The 17,286-nt window shown below is 36.2% G+C and overlaps 1 protein-coding gene across 9 annotated transcripts in view; it reads right to left on the reverse strand.

Moving 5' to 3' along the window:
* Nucleotides 1–1,550: 1,550 nt before the first annotated feature.
* Nucleotides 1,551–17,286, reverse strand: part of LOC107685453 (mitogen-activated protein kinase kinase kinase 15-like) — a 28,821-nt gene continuing 13,085 nt past the window's right edge. For 4 of the 9 annotated variants that reach the window (XM_016482040.1, XM_016482037.1, XM_016482042.1 and 1 more), the window contains 17 exons: nucleotides 17,187–17,274; nucleotides 16,969–17,102; nucleotides 15,910–16,037; nucleotides 15,686–15,816; nucleotides 15,499–15,604; nucleotides 13,736–13,893; nucleotides 12,899–13,082; nucleotides 11,489–11,497; nucleotides 10,182–10,359; nucleotides 8,870–9,044; nucleotides 8,605–8,790; nucleotides 7,861–7,966; nucleotides 7,546–7,777; nucleotides 5,457–5,572; nucleotides 4,967–5,076; nucleotides 4,749–4,825; nucleotides 1,551–3,137 (listed from right to left, as the gene is read on the reverse strand). In XM_016482040.1, coding sequence (XP_016337526.1) covers nucleotides 3,041–3,137; nucleotides 4,749–4,825; nucleotides 4,967–5,076; nucleotides 5,457–5,572; nucleotides 7,546–7,777; nucleotides 7,861–7,966; nucleotides 8,605–8,790; nucleotides 8,870–9,044; nucleotides 10,182–10,359; nucleotides 11,489–11,497; nucleotides 12,899–13,082; nucleotides 13,736–13,893; nucleotides 15,499–15,604; nucleotides 15,686–15,816; nucleotides 15,910–16,037; nucleotides 16,969–17,102; nucleotides 17,187–17,274 — 2,215 coding nt within the window. In that variant the 3' untranslated portion in view covers nucleotides 1,551–3,040. The remainder of the gene's footprint in view (nucleotides 3,138–4,748; nucleotides 4,826–4,966; nucleotides 5,077–5,456; nucleotides 5,573–7,545; nucleotides 7,778–7,860; nucleotides 7,967–8,604; nucleotides 8,791–8,869; nucleotides 9,045–10,181; nucleotides 10,360–11,488; nucleotides 11,498–12,898; nucleotides 13,083–13,735; nucleotides 13,894–15,498; nucleotides 15,605–15,685; nucleotides 15,817–15,909; nucleotides 16,038–16,968; nucleotides 17,103–17,186; nucleotides 17,275–17,286) is intronic. The other 5 variants (XM_016482044.1, XM_016482038.1, XR_001633955.1 and 2 more) reach the window with 4 other exon arrangements.

Consider the following 17,286-nt stretch of genomic DNA (forward strand, 5'->3'; position numbering starts at 1 on the left):
ACTTGTGTACTTACATTATCCCAAATGTTTAAATCCAGAGAAATAAGCAATTTTAACTAGTGACACGGACCGTGTCCAGTGTCATTGTGTCGCCTGCCAATGACGTCATAACCCCTCGATTTCCGGTTTTGTTTTGTAGAACATGGAAACACCAAAGACGCTTTAATATTATGCGTTTTATTAAGACAGGTGACGACCGCGCACAGAGTAGCATTATAACAGAACTTTCAAATGTATCTAGTATGATAAAACAGCGCTGCTTTAACCGCGCTTTTACCCTTTACATACAGGTGCATCTCAATAAATTAGAATGTCGTGGAAAAGTTCATTTATTTCAGTAATTCAACTCAAACTGCGTTAACTTCAACTTAGGTATAATTGACGTTTAGAGTTAACCAGAGCTTCGGAAAGAATCTGATCAACAATTTGCTTGCATCCTTTTTAAGGTGACGCGTAGGAGGCCAGCACGATGCATTTAGTTATCTATTATAGCCTATATTTTAGTAATAAGATACAAAATGACGCCGTTCCAGGTACAGTCAATTTGAACGCAACAGTCCACGTAATTGGATGCTTGTGTATTCTTTCATGAAAGGACTTGCATGATTCCTGTCTGATAGGCACCCTGATGTTTTTTTTTAAATACAGATAGGCTTTCATATATTTCATGAAATCCCACGCTTATACTGAAACGGTATTATCTTTGCATAAAAATGTGAGATTATTCTCTTTCAGTCCTTAATGTTGCAACTATGAGCGACTGCTACGATGGCTGTCACTTATAATGAAACCTCTGTTTAGTAAAATTCCCTCCTACATAAATTCCCTAAAATCTCTCCGCAATAACCACTTACTTTGGATAGCTGAACAACAAATATGACATCATGCACAAAAACAAGATGATTAATAATCATATTTACGTCTCAGAGGTCTGACAAATTTGATCAGTCAGTGTCCCTATTATTCCAAAGCATCACATTCCAACTACGTTAAATATGTTACTTCAAGATAATCTAGACACTATAACTATCTCAAACACCATAGAAATATGCTACCTGGTACATGAACTTTCTTCTGAGGCCCAGGAAGAAATGCATGTGATCTTTAACTTAAAATCTTCCTCTCCACGAGCTGTTAAATTAAGAACCGCTGTTACCGGATGAGTGAAGCAGATCGATTCATGACTGAATCGCTTATTCAGAATGTTTTTTTTTTTTTTGTAAGAATTTTGATTGCATTGATAAGAAAAAATATATATATAAATAAATAAAAGGAACTGTACTGAATTAAGCTGCATGGTTGTGATGTTAATGAGTAGCTTTATCTAGCATCTAAGTCATGTTTTGATTGAAAACTAAAATATATTCCAAAACATGTCGTGTTTCCATAGAGCAGTTGAGGTTAAATGTATTTGCAAAATGTGCAGGTGTGACCTTTAGGTAAAATCATATCACATTATGTCACCTACAGAAAGCATTACATTAATACTGGATCTAAAACAGTAAACTCAATCACAAAAAAATAAATAAAAATAAACAACACCACAGAGACACATTTGAAAATGTACAGAAAACACTTTCCTTTACATGATACAGAACAGGAAATGTTACAGTAACAATGTTTATGTCCTTATAAAATATTACATTTCCATTCAAGTCTTAGTCGTTATTGATTTCAAATGTATGTCTTTTCCTTTTGACAAGGTTCCCAGCAATTGCAACATTTTCCATAGCTTAAACTGTCATCTATTTGAAGGCAGTCAGATGACTTGTTTTAACTAATAACTGCCATGTGACATTTTATGGGAAAACAAATAGTTTCAGCCAGTACAGTGGCTCAGGAGTGTGAGTCTTGTGTGAGTGCATGTCTGAACTTCATTCACATTCAAAGTGTTTTGCAATTCAGAAACAAGTTGTCATTTTGTCTCAGACGCAGCCTGAAAATCCAGTTTACAAATAATTTAAGTGAAAAGGCAGAGCAAGACATCTTTCATCGTCACATCACTTTCGGTGCACACAGCGACGAAATAATTTAAATAGTTTAGACAGAACATTGGTGCTCAAAATGCTACCGTTCCCACGATAGATCAATGCGTACAATGCATAAACATTCAAACACAGCATCTGAAATGTTAAACGAAAATCAACAAACAAATCATATATACGAATCTGTGAACCTGGGACAAGCACTTTCGGTGCTTTGATCCAATCTATCTTCAATGTAGATCTGTAACAGACTATAGAAAGGCTGAATGAACCTGAATTTGAACTGCTACTGACACAATAGGCCACTTCATTCTTAAGAAAGAGGATACATGTTTGTGGAACGTGGATGGCAGTTTAAGAAAACCACATAGTTTGCTTTTAGCAAGACTAGTCTTGCACATTTATATAAAAAAATGACAGTCAAGCAACACTTGAAGTACAAGTAAGTATCGAGTGCTACTCAAGTTGCAACTGAACGTTATGACTAGTTTATTTATCTACATACTGGGGTTAATACATCTAAAGAGGCTCCTTAGCCCTGGTCCGAGAGGTATGTGGTCATTTTGTCCAGACAGTCCCTCAAAAAACATAATATGAATAACACATTTTCCAGACTGGTTAAGATAAAACAAACAGAAAACTTAGATATACTTTCTATAATTTAAAATGGCATGATCTGAAGTCTACCTACGTTAAGTAGGTAACACCGTTTGCTCTGCCGTCTTAGGCCCATTCCCAAGTTACTTGGAGAGGGTCAGATGACCCTTCCCAGCCTGGCAATGTAAAAAGCGGAAAGTGCAGTCTTTCCTAGATAGAGCCGTTTACATCCTCATGGCTTTTCCTATTGAAATCAAATGGAAATGAGATGTAAAACTTGGAGAGGTTGAAAACATATACTAAAAGTAGCACAAAAACATTAGGTCATAGCAGAAAGACAAGTAAACATGATCAACTGGGGCAGAGCGTGACATAATTACAAGGTTAGGGCCAGTAAGGGTCTCTCATTATAGGGATGTATTATGCTGTCTCAGTTGTCGGTCAACTTCCTGCTGCTTTCATCCTTCTGAATTTCCCTCGTCATTTTTGACCTTTCTAAGCCCTTTATTACGGTGTCTCTGAATGGCTTTCCAGATACGACACAGCGATCCTCCCCTATAGTGGGAAATAAATTAAATATTTAAATTAATTGCAGACTTTTTCTTAGAGACAACGAGTAACTACAAGTGTTCAATCCTGGGAAAAAGTGCCTAGCCCATAATGTCTGAACACTAAGCTTCTAATGGTCTTAACACAAATTACTTGTAAGGAAGTCAGCAAGAATTAATCAAATGCATTCCTTAAAAAGCCATTGCTGTCTGTCAAAGACAGAACAAAGTTTTTGTCAGAATACAGGAAGTTTGATTCAGAGTAGTTCGGTGGATTTAGGGTATATGCAATGCACCAGAGCGGTGTCTGAAGATCTGGTGAGAAATACAATAGTGAATTTATTTCTATCACAGTGAAGCATGGAGGATGATGCTTTGGAGTATGAACGAATATTGCAGAATGGTGTGCTTCCCACAACTGAGAAGTTGTCTAAAGAGGAACGATCAGATGTTATTTTTCAATAAGAAAACGCTCCTGTCTACACTGCAAAGACAACCATAAGTGGCTTGAGAAGTCCATTGGGATCATGTTTTTGGCTTGGTTGGAATCCAGATTTGAACCCTATAAAGAATATTTGGTCTCGCATTAAACTCCAATTAACTGGGAGACATTATTCAACTACTCATTAAATTTTGAGTCTTCATGTAAAAAGTAGGCATGTTTACCCACACAGCATAAACATTTAAAGAAAACAAATGGAAAAGCTGCTTAGTACTAAATTACTTTAATTCTTGCAAATTTCCTGACTAATGATTTGTGGTTAAAATTGTATAATGTGCACTAATAAAAGTACCATTTTGGCTTTGCCTTTTTTTTTTACACCCAGGAGTGTAGTTCACATTTATAAATGTTAAATATACAATTTACATGAAGTCTATATAAGTTTATATAAAGTCTAAATATCCCTTATTATAAATATATATAACAATAAAGAAGATTTAAATAAATAATTGAAAAAAATCAAAAGTTTGGGGTCTGTAAGATTTTCTTTTTAAAGAAATTAAAACTTTTATTCAGCGAGGATGCATTAAACTGACCAAAAGTCCCAGTAAAGGCATGTATAATGTTAAGAACGTTTTTTAATTCAAATAAATGTTGTTTTTTAAACGTTCTATTCATTAAAGAATCATGGTTTTCACTAAAATATTAAGCAACACCACAGATATCAACATATAAATAAATATTTCTGAGGGGCAAATCAGCATATTAGAATGAATTCTGAAGCATCGTGTGACACTGAAGTAATGATGCTGAAAATTCAGCTTAAAAACCTTAAAATAGAAAACAGCTCTTTTAACTTGTAATCTTTTCATATTACTGTTTTTACTATATTTTTGATCAAATAAACGCAGTCTTAGTGAGCAGAAGACTGCTTTCAAAAACACATCTTACTCATCCCAAACCTATGAGCTGTAGTGTATATAAATATTAGAAATATTATATATTAGAAATATTACATATAATTTCATTTATTTACTTGTTCCAGTTATTTCTTATATTTAATATTATTATACTTATTACATTTTAAGTGTGGCTTAGGTGACTAAATAATTAGGGCCACTTTATGCAAAGGAACAGAATACACAATCAATCAACAGTTACAAATTAAGCCCTCACCTAAGCCTCAGGTAGCGCAGGTCTTCTATAGTAACATCGCAAAGAACATCGGTGAGCATAAAATCTTCCTCAACAAACTGTCAAACACAGACAACCCACAAGAACTTGGCATGAATCTTCCATTTATTTATTTATTTATGGAAACTTCAAACAGTGAGGTATTTTTGTAATCGTGGGAAAGACACAATATAGGCAGTGTTTATGGTGATATGTTTCACCTTGTCTATGGTCTCAGAGTCGGCACCCTGCTCCTTCAGCCAGTCAGTGAGCTTCTTGTCAGGCTCTGGATGTGTCGCTATGTGAAATATAGAGGGGGTTGAAGATGTCTCTGTTGAGGGCAAAGGAAGGATGTAGGAATATTAAAGCACAGATGCCAAGATCTGCATTTTAAGACTCACATTCGCATTTGAAATCAGTCACTTATTGGGTTCTGTATTATTTAGAAAGTTGCCTGTGTAAGCAGCAGACAGTACGGCGACACTAGTTTTCTTTTAACAGAACTTGTATTTGCTTTGTACTATAAACTGCTCGTAAACAACTCTAGAGGTCAGAAAAGGATATTGGAAATCAGATAGAGGTGAGTTGACACTTTCTCTATTACCTTAGCACACAGGCATACATATGATTTCAGTGTAAATAAATACAGAGTAAATGGCTTATAAGCGAGTCTAAATCAATACATGTGTGTGATTTAGTAACACAACTAACCTGCAGCAGGCTGCTGTCTGATCCTGATAAGCTCAATGTCGTGTACCCGCTGTTGGAGAGTCTGTCTCAGTACCTGCTGATATTCTCTCTCCTTCTGTACCAGTTCTTCAAGCAGCCTGAAGTGGCAACATTACATTGAGACACTCTCCCGCAAACTATTCAAGCATTATGAACATATTCTAGTCATCTCAGATCACATTTCACTGACTAAATCCAACAAGAAAAGACAGAACACATTTAAAAATCATCATAAAACCATTAAACTCCATAATTAAAACTAGATGCTTATCTTGCATATAATGCAAAGAGTAACAATAATCTGTGCTGTTCTTCACAAAAATACAAAGAAAAACAAGCAAATAAATTTAATGAATTATAATAGAATTTAAATTTTTATGTATTTTTATTTTATGTATGTATTTTTAAAACATATTGGAATATATAAAATACACACTATTTCGTGTTGTTTCATGTATCTATGTTGTCTTGTGTGAAGCACATGGCTTTGTTGATGTTTTTGTCAGCCATGTGCTTCTCTAGCCCCTCCTCCTTGTTTCCGCTTTACCACACCCTCTTGTTAGCCCTTGTTGGTCTAATTGTGCTCACCTGCTCCTTGTGTGCCTTCCTCCCTATTTATAGTTCCCCTTGCCCTCTTGTTTTTGCTGGTTCGTGGTCATTCTTACTCTCACTGTCACTGTTTTTGTATCTGTCTGTGGATGTGGCTGAGTATGTGTTCCTGTCTGTTTGGTCTTGTCCCTTGTAATTCCATGTTCTTGTCTTGCTCCTTGTTTTTTTGGATTTGGTCCGTTTTTGTCTCTTTGCTTTTATTTTAGTTTTCATCTAGTTCTGATCTTTTGTTTGCATTTTTGGTTATGTTTGAGTTATTTTTGTTGGTTAAACTAGTAATTATCTCTAGTGATGGGAACTTCACTGGGGAGGCTTTCATGAAATTGTGCCGAAAAATGCTTTTAACACAGTGTGCATTAGCGACATCTGGTGGTCAGACTTGGTTTCTCCACCAAATCTAACAAAACATCAGATGGTTTTTAATCTGTGCCAACTGGTGTGTAGTCCGGTCAAAGGATTCACATATTGATCAATAATATAAAATATACAAGTGTGTGTGATTTTAATTAATAATTGACAAGAGTAGTGGCAAAAATATTTTGGGTGAGCTGTTCGGGGTCTTTGAGACCCCAGCTATAGAACACGATAAAATGCAATAGAGGTGTGACATGCATTCAGTTTCTGTCTGCTGTTGAGGTTATTCTAAACTATTCTACTGAATCCCAAATAAGTGTACACACACCCACACAACCAAGTCAATGTGAAGTCAAACACGAGTCATGCGAAGCGTTGATTTTTTTTTTCAAACCAGCTGTTCCGACCTTCAGATACTGCATGACGTTCGACGCTTCAAACGTCAACAATCACGTGGTATTGTAATTTCGATACAAGCATCGGCACAGTGTGTGATACAATAGTGCTTTGAAAACTGCATCGGAGCCTTGGTATCAATCGTCCCATCACTAAATATCTCCTATTTTTTGATACTTTTTATTAGTTATTTTTTGTTTATCCCCTGCCTTGGAGTAATTTGCGTTCCTGTGGAGCCTTGTCCTGTCTTGTTGTGTTATTAGAGTTCCTGTCCTGACCTGTTCCTGCCCACTGGTTCCCCTGGCCTGGCACCTGGTCTGATTCAGAGTCTGCGGTCAACAAGTATCTGAGCTCAGCTTTATAGTGCCTTTCTCGGTCCTCTCCATCTGCCTGGTCTTGCCACTTCCTCTGCAGCTATTCAGCCAGTTGATGTCTGAAGGGCTTTTCACACTGAACGCGAAAATTGGCGATAACGCTTTTGAATCGAAACAATAGATCCCTATGGGGCTAGTCACACAAGGCGCGATCATTCGCGGCACGAAAAAGCAAAGATTTTTTTTTTTCGTCCTGTTTGGTGCCACCCCCCCATTTTCCCATTCACTCACCATTGGAGGGGGTGGCACAAGCGTATTTTGTATACTGTTTATATTTAACTGTCTTAAACAGAATGACAGTGAGTGTTTTTTTGTTTTTAAGGAATCACAGTGTGTACCTGCTGGTTTCCTGTTTGAGGCGTCCAAGCTGGGCTCCCAGCGGGTGCTGTGGCCGCTGAGCCTCATGGGATATGACTGAACTGAGGGTGCTGACTCCAGATGTGAGGGCTTGATCTTCCTGCGTCGTACGTGCCACTGATCCAAAGTCCCCATCATCCTCTTCATCTACGTCATCTGCGTCCTTATCTGCACCTTCACTTTCTGATGCAGGCCCGAAATGTGTCTGCAACTCTAGAAGAGAGACAGATGCAAAAGCATCAGAACAACAAGTTTTCTGTTTTCTCTATTTCTGTCCCTCTTTCACACATACACACCTGGAATTAAAATGGTAACAGCTGCCTGTACAGCCCGTCTGATGATGTTGTCCATAGCAAACATCCAGTGTGGTTTAATGTGGTGGTTCCTCAACACTTTATTTACCTGCAACAAACAGTGATGAAAGAGGAATATTAATCTCATCACTCTCAAACCAAACCACAGGAGGGAGACAATGATACACTGAGGCAGCACAAGAAAGAGGCACTAACAAAATTATTAGAGAACAGTCTCATCTAATGTTTTGAAGCTGGCTCTGTGCACAGTTCATTAAAAATCATTCTTTACAAATAATTTAATTAGATTAATTAAAAAGGGGGATGTAACAGATTTTGAAATGTTTTTGAAAGACGTTGCTTACGTTCACAAAGACTACATTTTTTTAATCAAAATATAGTAAAAAAAATATCGTACTATTGTAAAATAATACGAAAACGGGAAATAACAGTTTTCTATTGGAATATTTTTAAAATGTAATTGAGACCAAACATAAAATGTATTCCTGTGATGGCAGCTGAATTTTCATACACACACACACACACACACACACACACACACAAATCTTACTGAACCCAAACTTTTGAAAGGTACTATATGTTCAACATTTGTCTTTAAGATTCTAAAAATGTATACTGCAGCATAAATAGGATTTTAGCAATAGTGTATTATGCCTGGGTAGGAAACTTTGTATACTGTACAAAGTAGCATTGGAAAACAATATATTTATACTGCACTCCACTCACAGAGTCCTGGAAACCAAACAGGACCAGCTGGATCTGGTTGATTGATGTGCTGTCAAAGTCCAGGTCCAGTTTGAGTTTCGAGATGGTTGTTGCCATGACACGTCGCTCAGGGCATCGTATAAAGTCCCGTAAGATGCAGATGATCTGTTTGATGTGGTCCACTGACAACTTCAGCTCCTCCTGACCCTAAAAGACAAGAACAGAGTCCTCATTGTATGATTCAGACATACCATACACACACAGTCAAATATACTGGGATACACACCTGGATGTGGTTCTCCATGAGGTTGGAGGTCACTTTATCCTGGTCCTCATTGAGGACCTTGTAGAGTATGGCACGTCTTTCACTGTCTTTCTTCAGCAGGAAGAGGCCAGAGTCGCTGTTCTCAGAGGAGGCCGGAGAGCTGCGATCTTCTGCTGTAGGACTCTCATCTGGAACACTGAATCACACATTTTACACCGATTCAGTGAGAACATATGAATCTAAATAGTTTCATGCAGATGTAACATTATGTACAGTACAATACTGTTCAAAAGTTTAGTCGGTAGGATGTTTTCAGTGTTTCTGAAAGAAGTCTCTTATGTTCGCCAAGGCTGCATTTATTTAATCAATAATACAATAAAAAAATGTGAAATATTATTACAATTTAAAATTACGGTTAATATATAATAACATTTAAATATAAAATTACATATAATATTTAATATATAATTTGTAAATATATATTTAATGTTTCAAAATGAAATTTATTCCTGATGCCATTATTCCAGCACTATCAATAAAAAAAACACAATTAATCTCTCTCTCTTTTTTTTTTATTCATTTTTTTACCAAAATTCACCTCAAATAAAATAAAATATTAAATTAAAACAGAAAGGTGGTTTTATTAACAGAGTGTTTCACTCATAGGTGATCTCTCATACTTCAGCTTTAAATGTCAGTTTAGGCAAATTAACTAACTGAATTTAACCGTGTTAAACATTTAATTCATCTTAAATGTCAATGTTAACTTTAGCAGCCAAAGTATAAATAAATCTGGAGTGGTGATTAAAAACCATGATTTCGTTAGAGGAAAGAGGAAACGTGGTTAATGTGTGACAGCTCTTGTGATTTGGTGTGTGTGTGTGTGTGTTGAAACCGAGGTGAAGAAGTAGTCAGGAAAGTGTTCATGGGATTATTTTATGAGCAACCAGAGAGTACCTGTTGTAAAAGGCATTATCTCATTACACACACGTACATACACCTGCCCAGAAACCACGACCCAGCACACCTGTCTCCTCATTCCACCGCGTTAATTAAACAGCGTTTCCAAGGAGTCGACTAGCTGTCAGGACAGGCCTCAGCACTTCATGCCCAGGAAGTTGATTTACTGTTGGTCTGAGAGCTGAAGCGGCCGCGTATACTCAAGCTCCGTAAACACAGTCACATCATTAACATTCCAGACGCTAATCCAACGCTCACATAGGCGCATACATATAGCTATCGCTGACCAGCGCGTGACCTAAACTCGTCTGGACCGGTTTGAGGACGCTTATTAGGCTCTGTATTCACCTCAGTGCGCATCTTCTGAGCTCACCTGAGGAAGTTTGAGTTGGGTGGTTTGATGAGGTTCTCTGAGCTAGAGCGTTTTTTCTTCTCGAAGAACACGTCTTGTTTGGAGTCGCAGTCTGGAGACACAGAGCCCGGTTCACTGCTGCTGTTCCCCGTGGCCTCCGTCTGCAGCTGTACTGGCAATGAAACACTGCGAATGTAGTCTAAAGGGAGGAAAACACAAACAATGCATGGTCGCGTGTGTTTACACACATATGCACTCAAAAACATTCATTCAGACAGATCAGAGTGTCACAGCATTTTTGGGGTTTATTTTCCCCCTTAAGTTCGAACCTATTAAAAAATATGAATGAATACTATATAATAAAGGGTTAAACTTTTTTAACGCAAGATCAGAGTCGTGTTATATTTTGAATAGTACACATTTTATTTTTTATAATTAAACACTATATTGGAGCTGCCAATTAAACATGTTCATTTATTGTTATTAATTATTAAATAAATAAATATATAAAACATGCCCCCTACAGGCCAATAATAGACTTATGCTCAATGATATGGAATTAAAACCAACAATATATTCACTTCTAAAGTCACATTTTGTAATGCTTGTTCAGTGAGAAATAATAAATGCAACAATAAATGTCTTTTAAATCAGATAATATTGATATATTATTGATATGAGATTAACTGATTAAGTGGATTAATTAAAACAATAAAACCTTATAACTGACAGCTCCAATTTAATTTAATATACTAGATATTTCTATCACAATAATATTAGCACAGTATGGTAACATTTTACAATAAGATTTGATTTGTTAATATTTGTCAACTACATTAGCAAATATGAAACAAACAATTAAAAAGACTTTTAAAGCAGTGAATGTTAATTTCAGCATTTACTAATACATTATTAAAATCAAAAGCTGTATCTGTTAATATTTTGGACCTGAGCTAACAATGAACAGTTTTATTAACTAACGTTAACAAAGATTAATAAATACTGTAACTTTAGTTAATGCATTTACTGGCATTAACTAATGGGACCTTATTGTAAAATGTTACCCACAGTGTTACAGTAATTAATTAGACTCTTCCAGAAAGCTTCGAAGGTAAGTTAAAACACTGGAACTGAATTAATATTAAACCACAGAGAAGAGAAAGCAAATCAGAAGTGAAGCGAATAAAAAAGATGATACAAAGAACCAGTCAGAGCGCACAAATAGCATAAACTCAACACAATCACCAGTAACCAGCAAAACACCAATGATTATGAGCATATGATACTCAAAAACACATAGGCCTAGAACATAGATGGTGGGTACAAACCTTGCCATACTGTTACACAGAGAATCCAAGCCAAAGCAGCCGATTGGGTGGCATTAAGGGAGAAGGAGATATTGAGTTATTAATATTTGGCCAAAACTGGGAAGACACCAGGTCTACAAAGCTCTTTCTTTGCTCCAAAGCCTCTTCCAAAGAGGAAACTTAACCAAATTTACATGCAGAATTGCGTGCATCCTTTGCAGAAATTCAATTTTCTGTGAAAGAAAGCATTGCAATAACCTGAAAAAAGAAATTCAAGATGAATGTTGATTATACACTACTGTTCAAAGGTTTAGGGTCAGTAAGTTTTTTTTTTAAAGAAATTAATACTTTTATTCAGCAAAGATGCATTAAATCGAATAAAAAATTCCAGTAAATCCATTTAAAATGTTACAAAAGATTTATATTTCAAATAAATGCTGTTCTTTTGAACTTTCTATTCATCAAAGAATCCTGTAAAAAAAAGTTTTATCACAGCTTTCACAAAAATATTTGGCAGCACAGCTGTTTCAATATTAAATTTCTTGAGCAGCAAATCAGCGTATTAGAAAGATTTCTGAAGGATCATGTGGCACTGAAAACTGGAAGGCACTTTTGCCATCACAGGAATAAATGACATTATTAAATATACTAAAAAAAAAGTTTTATTAAATTCACAATATTATGCATTTTTAGCCTTGCTGAGCATAAGAGACTTCTTTCAGAAACATAAATAAAAATATGAATAAAAATATGCCAGTGTCATTAAAAAGTTTAACCAAATACATTAAAATATTTGTGTGGGTTGTATATTTTTAAGCTTAGCTTAGTGTCAAGCCATTAGCTTAGCAACATGCTAACATCAAACTATTGTACTATTTTCTGCAAAGAGCTATTTATGTTGCTCACTACATAGAGAGGTTTTCAAATCAGTCACTTATGAGGTTAAATGACGGTTTGGATAGCAGTAGGCAGCTCACTCACTGACAATGTCAAAGAGAAACGCTGAGCATTTTCTGAGAAAGCAGAGCACATGTTTGTGTGAAACACCACACCCTGAGAATGCTTTTCATGGGCAGCGGGATAGCTGACATGTGCAGCTGGATGGAAACCATTTGTGAAGGTGGTGTGAGGCCATATTGTCGATTTTCCTCTGTCTCCTCCCCTTTCCCAGGTCCTGTTGTTTCTACCCATCTCTTGTGTAAATTCAATCTGGACTGCGAGAGGCCGGCTGAGGGCAGTTCGGGCCTGTTATGAGTATCCCAGACAGCGGCGAGATGCAGGCATGCTGGGCTATGGGGGGTTTGGCAGCTCTGCGTGCTTGCCTGTGCTCTCTCACAAGGCCCAAAATGCCTTACACACCATGGATGTGACCAGAAGGGTCAACCCGGGCTGCAGTATTATCACAGCTGCAGAAAGCATGTTAGACGTTACCTGAGGGTTTGAAAGCGATCTTGTTCTTTTTGCCTTTGATGTTTTGACGCAGGAATGGATCCTTGAGCAGGTCCCCGGCCATCGCTCGTTTATTTGGGTCAGGCTCAAAGCAGGAAAGGATGAAGGATTTGGCCTCTGACGAAAGAGACTCTGGGATCTCCGGATGGATCTTAAACATGCCCACCTGGTACAAAGAGAACAGAGACGAATGGAGGAGATGATTTTGATTAATAGTCCATCAAAAATATGAAAAATACTATATTTTACAACTAATCAAAAAATATTGAATCTGTATTTTAAAAACACACTGCGATGATCCATAATGTTTTATTCACATATTCACATATTTATAATCTATAATGTTTTATTAATAATATCTATAATGTTTTATTAATATAGTTATATATACAAATTTTCTTGGTTGATTATCTTCTGTATTTGCACAAAATACAAATTTTCTGCAAAGAACTAGATTATAAAACAAAATTATCTCCATGAGCTCCTTCAAACTGAGTCAAATACATATACTTATGTAAAGACCTAAATAAATAGATAACATTTATTAATATAATTATATCACTTTCTTGATTTGTTATCGTCCATATTTGCAACAAATCCAAAATGTTCTGTTTTATTTTCTGTTTTACTTTGTAAATATAAATTTGAATTTACACTTAAAATAAATAAACTAATATACACACACACACACACACATTTTTTCCAATATATTATTAACAAATCTACTTTCTACTTGTGTTACCAATTTAGAATTTTTTGAATCAAATCAAAATCTGTGTTAACAGACTACTTCATATTTTTAAGTAAAAGTATTTATACCTTAAACATGGCAGCCTGTGGTTCTCCCAGCTCATGGAAAGGAGGTTTGCCTGTCGCCATCTCTATGATAGTGCAACCCAGGGACCAGATATCAGCAGGTGCCCCGTAACCTCGAGGGCCTTTATCGATGATCTCAGGGGCCATATACTGTAATGTGCCTGGACAGAGATTTACAGGGGAAAAGCAGAACTTCATGAGATAAGAATGTGCTGTAACAGGATGCTAAACAAAATTAAAAAAAATCAATGAGAGAAGCGCAGAAGTGATGATGATGACAGTGGAAGGTGAGGGGGAGGATAGATGAGCGCACCTGCTCTGATGCTTCAGCAGTCGCTAATGAAACACAAACACACTCCTGTCTCAGACGCTATGCTAATCTAATTACTCCCTCACAGGAGACATTCTCATGTTACCAGTGACCAGGACTCATAATCTCTCACCACACTGGAAGGAACGCTGTCTATTTGGTGTCAGGAAATAAGAGTTATCCAAGCCCTGGAGAGGTGAACCAGTCCACACCAGTGTATGGCCAATTTAGTCATTTTGCAAGGGTTTTTAAATATGAGAAAGGGTTTTTAACATTCTAAAATATAAAGACAGCTATATATACTGCCAATCAAAAGTTTGGGATCAGTAAGATTTTTTTTCCAACACAAAAAATATGCATTAAATAGCCTCGTGGTTAGTGCGTCGACGTATAGCGCAACCGCGCTTACGGCGACACGAGTTCATCGAGTTCCCATCTCGCGGTCCTTTGCAGATCCTGTTCCCCTCTCTCTGCCCAATGCTTTCCTGTCACCTCTCTACTGTCCTATCGCATTAAAGGCATTACGAAAAGCTAATAAATATAACTTAAAAAAAATATATATATACAGTGGGTACGGAAAGTATTCAGACCCCCTTCAATTTTTCACTCTTTGTTGAAGGGGGTCTGAATACTTTCCGTACCCACTGTATATATTTTAAATAAAAGCTGTTCTTTTGAAATTTCTATTCATAAAAGAATCCTAAAAAAACATTACTGTTTTCCAATATTTATAATAATAAGAATGCTTCTTAAGAAATTCAGTTTTGCCATAACAGGAATACATTTTACAGTTTTTATTGTATTTTTGATCAAATAAATGCAGCCATGGTGAGCAATAAGAAACTTCTTTAAAAAATTGCTTCTTAAAAATTCTGCTTTGCTATCAAAGGAATAAATTACAATTTAAAATATATTCAAATAGAAAACAGTTATTTTAAACTGTAATAATATTTTACAATATTACACTTCTTACTGTATTTTGAATAAATTCAGCCATGAGACTTCTTTCAAGAACATTAAAAACTCTTGCCGACCCTAGACTTTTGAAAAGTAGTGTATATATGTCAAATGATTTATTTCTAGATGAATCAAATAACTGTTGATGAATTTATTTTATTTTTTAAAGATTAATCTATGCATTATTTAAAAAGTAGTCATTATTATTTTCCATTAACCTCTTTGTAAAGCCCTAATTTAGAGCATTACACACTTTATAAATGCATCCTTGTTGGGATGGAGGAGGTGCCTTAGTACACACTAAAAGAAGAGGAAAGAAACTCCCTTAAAAACTGTATGTTGGGGCTAATGATAGACTGAACTTTAACTAAGCGTAAAACCCTGACCTGGCAAGAGCACCAGGATGTATGATGCATGACACACAGCACGGGTCAAATGGAACAGGGTGAGGCTCACACGGAGGGAATTAACAAAACACAATGAAAAGTGAAACAAATACCAGTGAACGTCTCTGTGCAGGGATTGACTCCAGCCAGCCTCTTGGACGTGCCAAAGTCAGAGATTTTCAACACTCCACTGTAGGTGTTGACTAAGACATTGTCTCCCTGTGGAAAGATGAGCGGTCAATGAACATCCACATTTTTGAGGGCACCCAAATATAGATCCAAAGGATTTGTTATAGTTACCTTGATGTCCCGATGAACGATTTGGTTCTCATGCAAATATCGAAGTCCTTCCAAGATCTGCCGAGTGTAGAAGATTATGGTGGCTTCTTTCAGAGGACCCCACTTTGAACGTAACAATGCTGACAGACTCCCTGTAGAGGAAATACAATGAATATGAAGAGCAAATCAAATTTAAAGTAGAGAAGACGTTCTTGATGTTCTTCTTTCAGAAACCACACATGTACCTCCAGGGACTTGTTCCATGAAGATCTTAATATATCCATCCTCAGACACCGAGCCCAGGTACTGAACAATGTTCCTGTGTTTCAGGTATTTGTGGAGGGCTATTTCCTCATGCAGTGGTTGGGAATACCTGAATGCATCAGAATTATTTTAGTATTTTTTAAATACTTTTATAGTATTTTAGTCAGATTTCGAATTAGCTTTATATTTTATATGTTCATATTTTAGTTTAAGTTTTAGTAATTGGTCATTTAGTCATTTGGAATTGTTTTAATAGTTCTATTTAGCTTTCATTTATTTAGATTTTTCTAATACTTCAATTTAAACTCATTTAGTGTCAGTTATTTGCCAAGGCAACAGTTCAAATGTTCTTTTTCATCTCATATGTATATTTTATTTAAGCTCTTTCCATTTCAAAACTATATTTGATAGTTTAGTTAACAGTAACAACATGTTACAACATGTAAAAATACCATCTAAAATCTACAGTCTGTCATTCAGAGACCACTTTTCACAATCCAATCATATATATATTAACAAAATTAAGTCCCACACAATTTGTTCTTTTTATTTATTTATTCATTTATTTTAATGGTCAAATATCCCACTTCAGGTGGAATCAGCTTGCTCCAAAAAGTGTACTGTGATTAGTTTTTCACAATCTAATATAATTTCAATATATATTTTAAAAAGATTCATTTAACTGTACAGTTAAAAACATAGTTCACACAAAAATTAACATTCTCGATCCCACTCACTCTCATGTTCCAAATAAAATATTCTGACAAACAGCATTGTAGCACAATTATCTTGATTGTACGGACAAAAATAAAACACAAAAATGTTCTAAAATATCTTCTTTTATGTTTCACTGAAGAAAAACATGATACAGTTTAGGCACGACATGAGGGTCAGTAAAATAATTTTCATCTTTGTGTGAACTATCCCTTTAAGAAGCCTGATAAAAAATTTAAAAAAAACACCTGCATCCAAAATACAACATATGCTGGTAAACATCCATGCTGGTCTGCTTTTCAGATGGGTTGTTATAAGTGTCTCACCTGCTGTCTCTCTCTGGGATCTCTTTGATGGCAATGCGCACCTGGTTACTCAGGTCTCTCCCTGCATAGACCACTCCATAAGTTCCCCTACCCAGAACCACCCTGTCGCCATTCTCATTGCAGTCGTATTCGTACTGCAAAACAATTAGGGAATTAAGTACAGCAAGCCTCACAAATCCAACAAAAACAAACTATAGGCGAGTTTCTGAAGTTCTTACCTCCAGGGTATCTCCTTCTCCCTCCCCCTCCAGCTCCACAGCATTTCCTGATCCGTCTGTGATCAACTCCTTCACCATGGAGCAGAACCTTCAAATAAGT

Source organism: Sinocyclocheilus anshuiensis, unplaced genomic scaffold, assembly GCF_001515605.1.
Source record: "Sinocyclocheilus anshuiensis isolate Anshui unplaced genomic scaffold, SAMN03320099.WGS_v1.1 scaffold862, whole genome shotgun sequence".
Taxonomy (NCBI): domain Eukaryota; kingdom Metazoa; phylum Chordata; class Actinopteri; order Cypriniformes; family Cyprinidae; genus Sinocyclocheilus; species Sinocyclocheilus anshuiensis.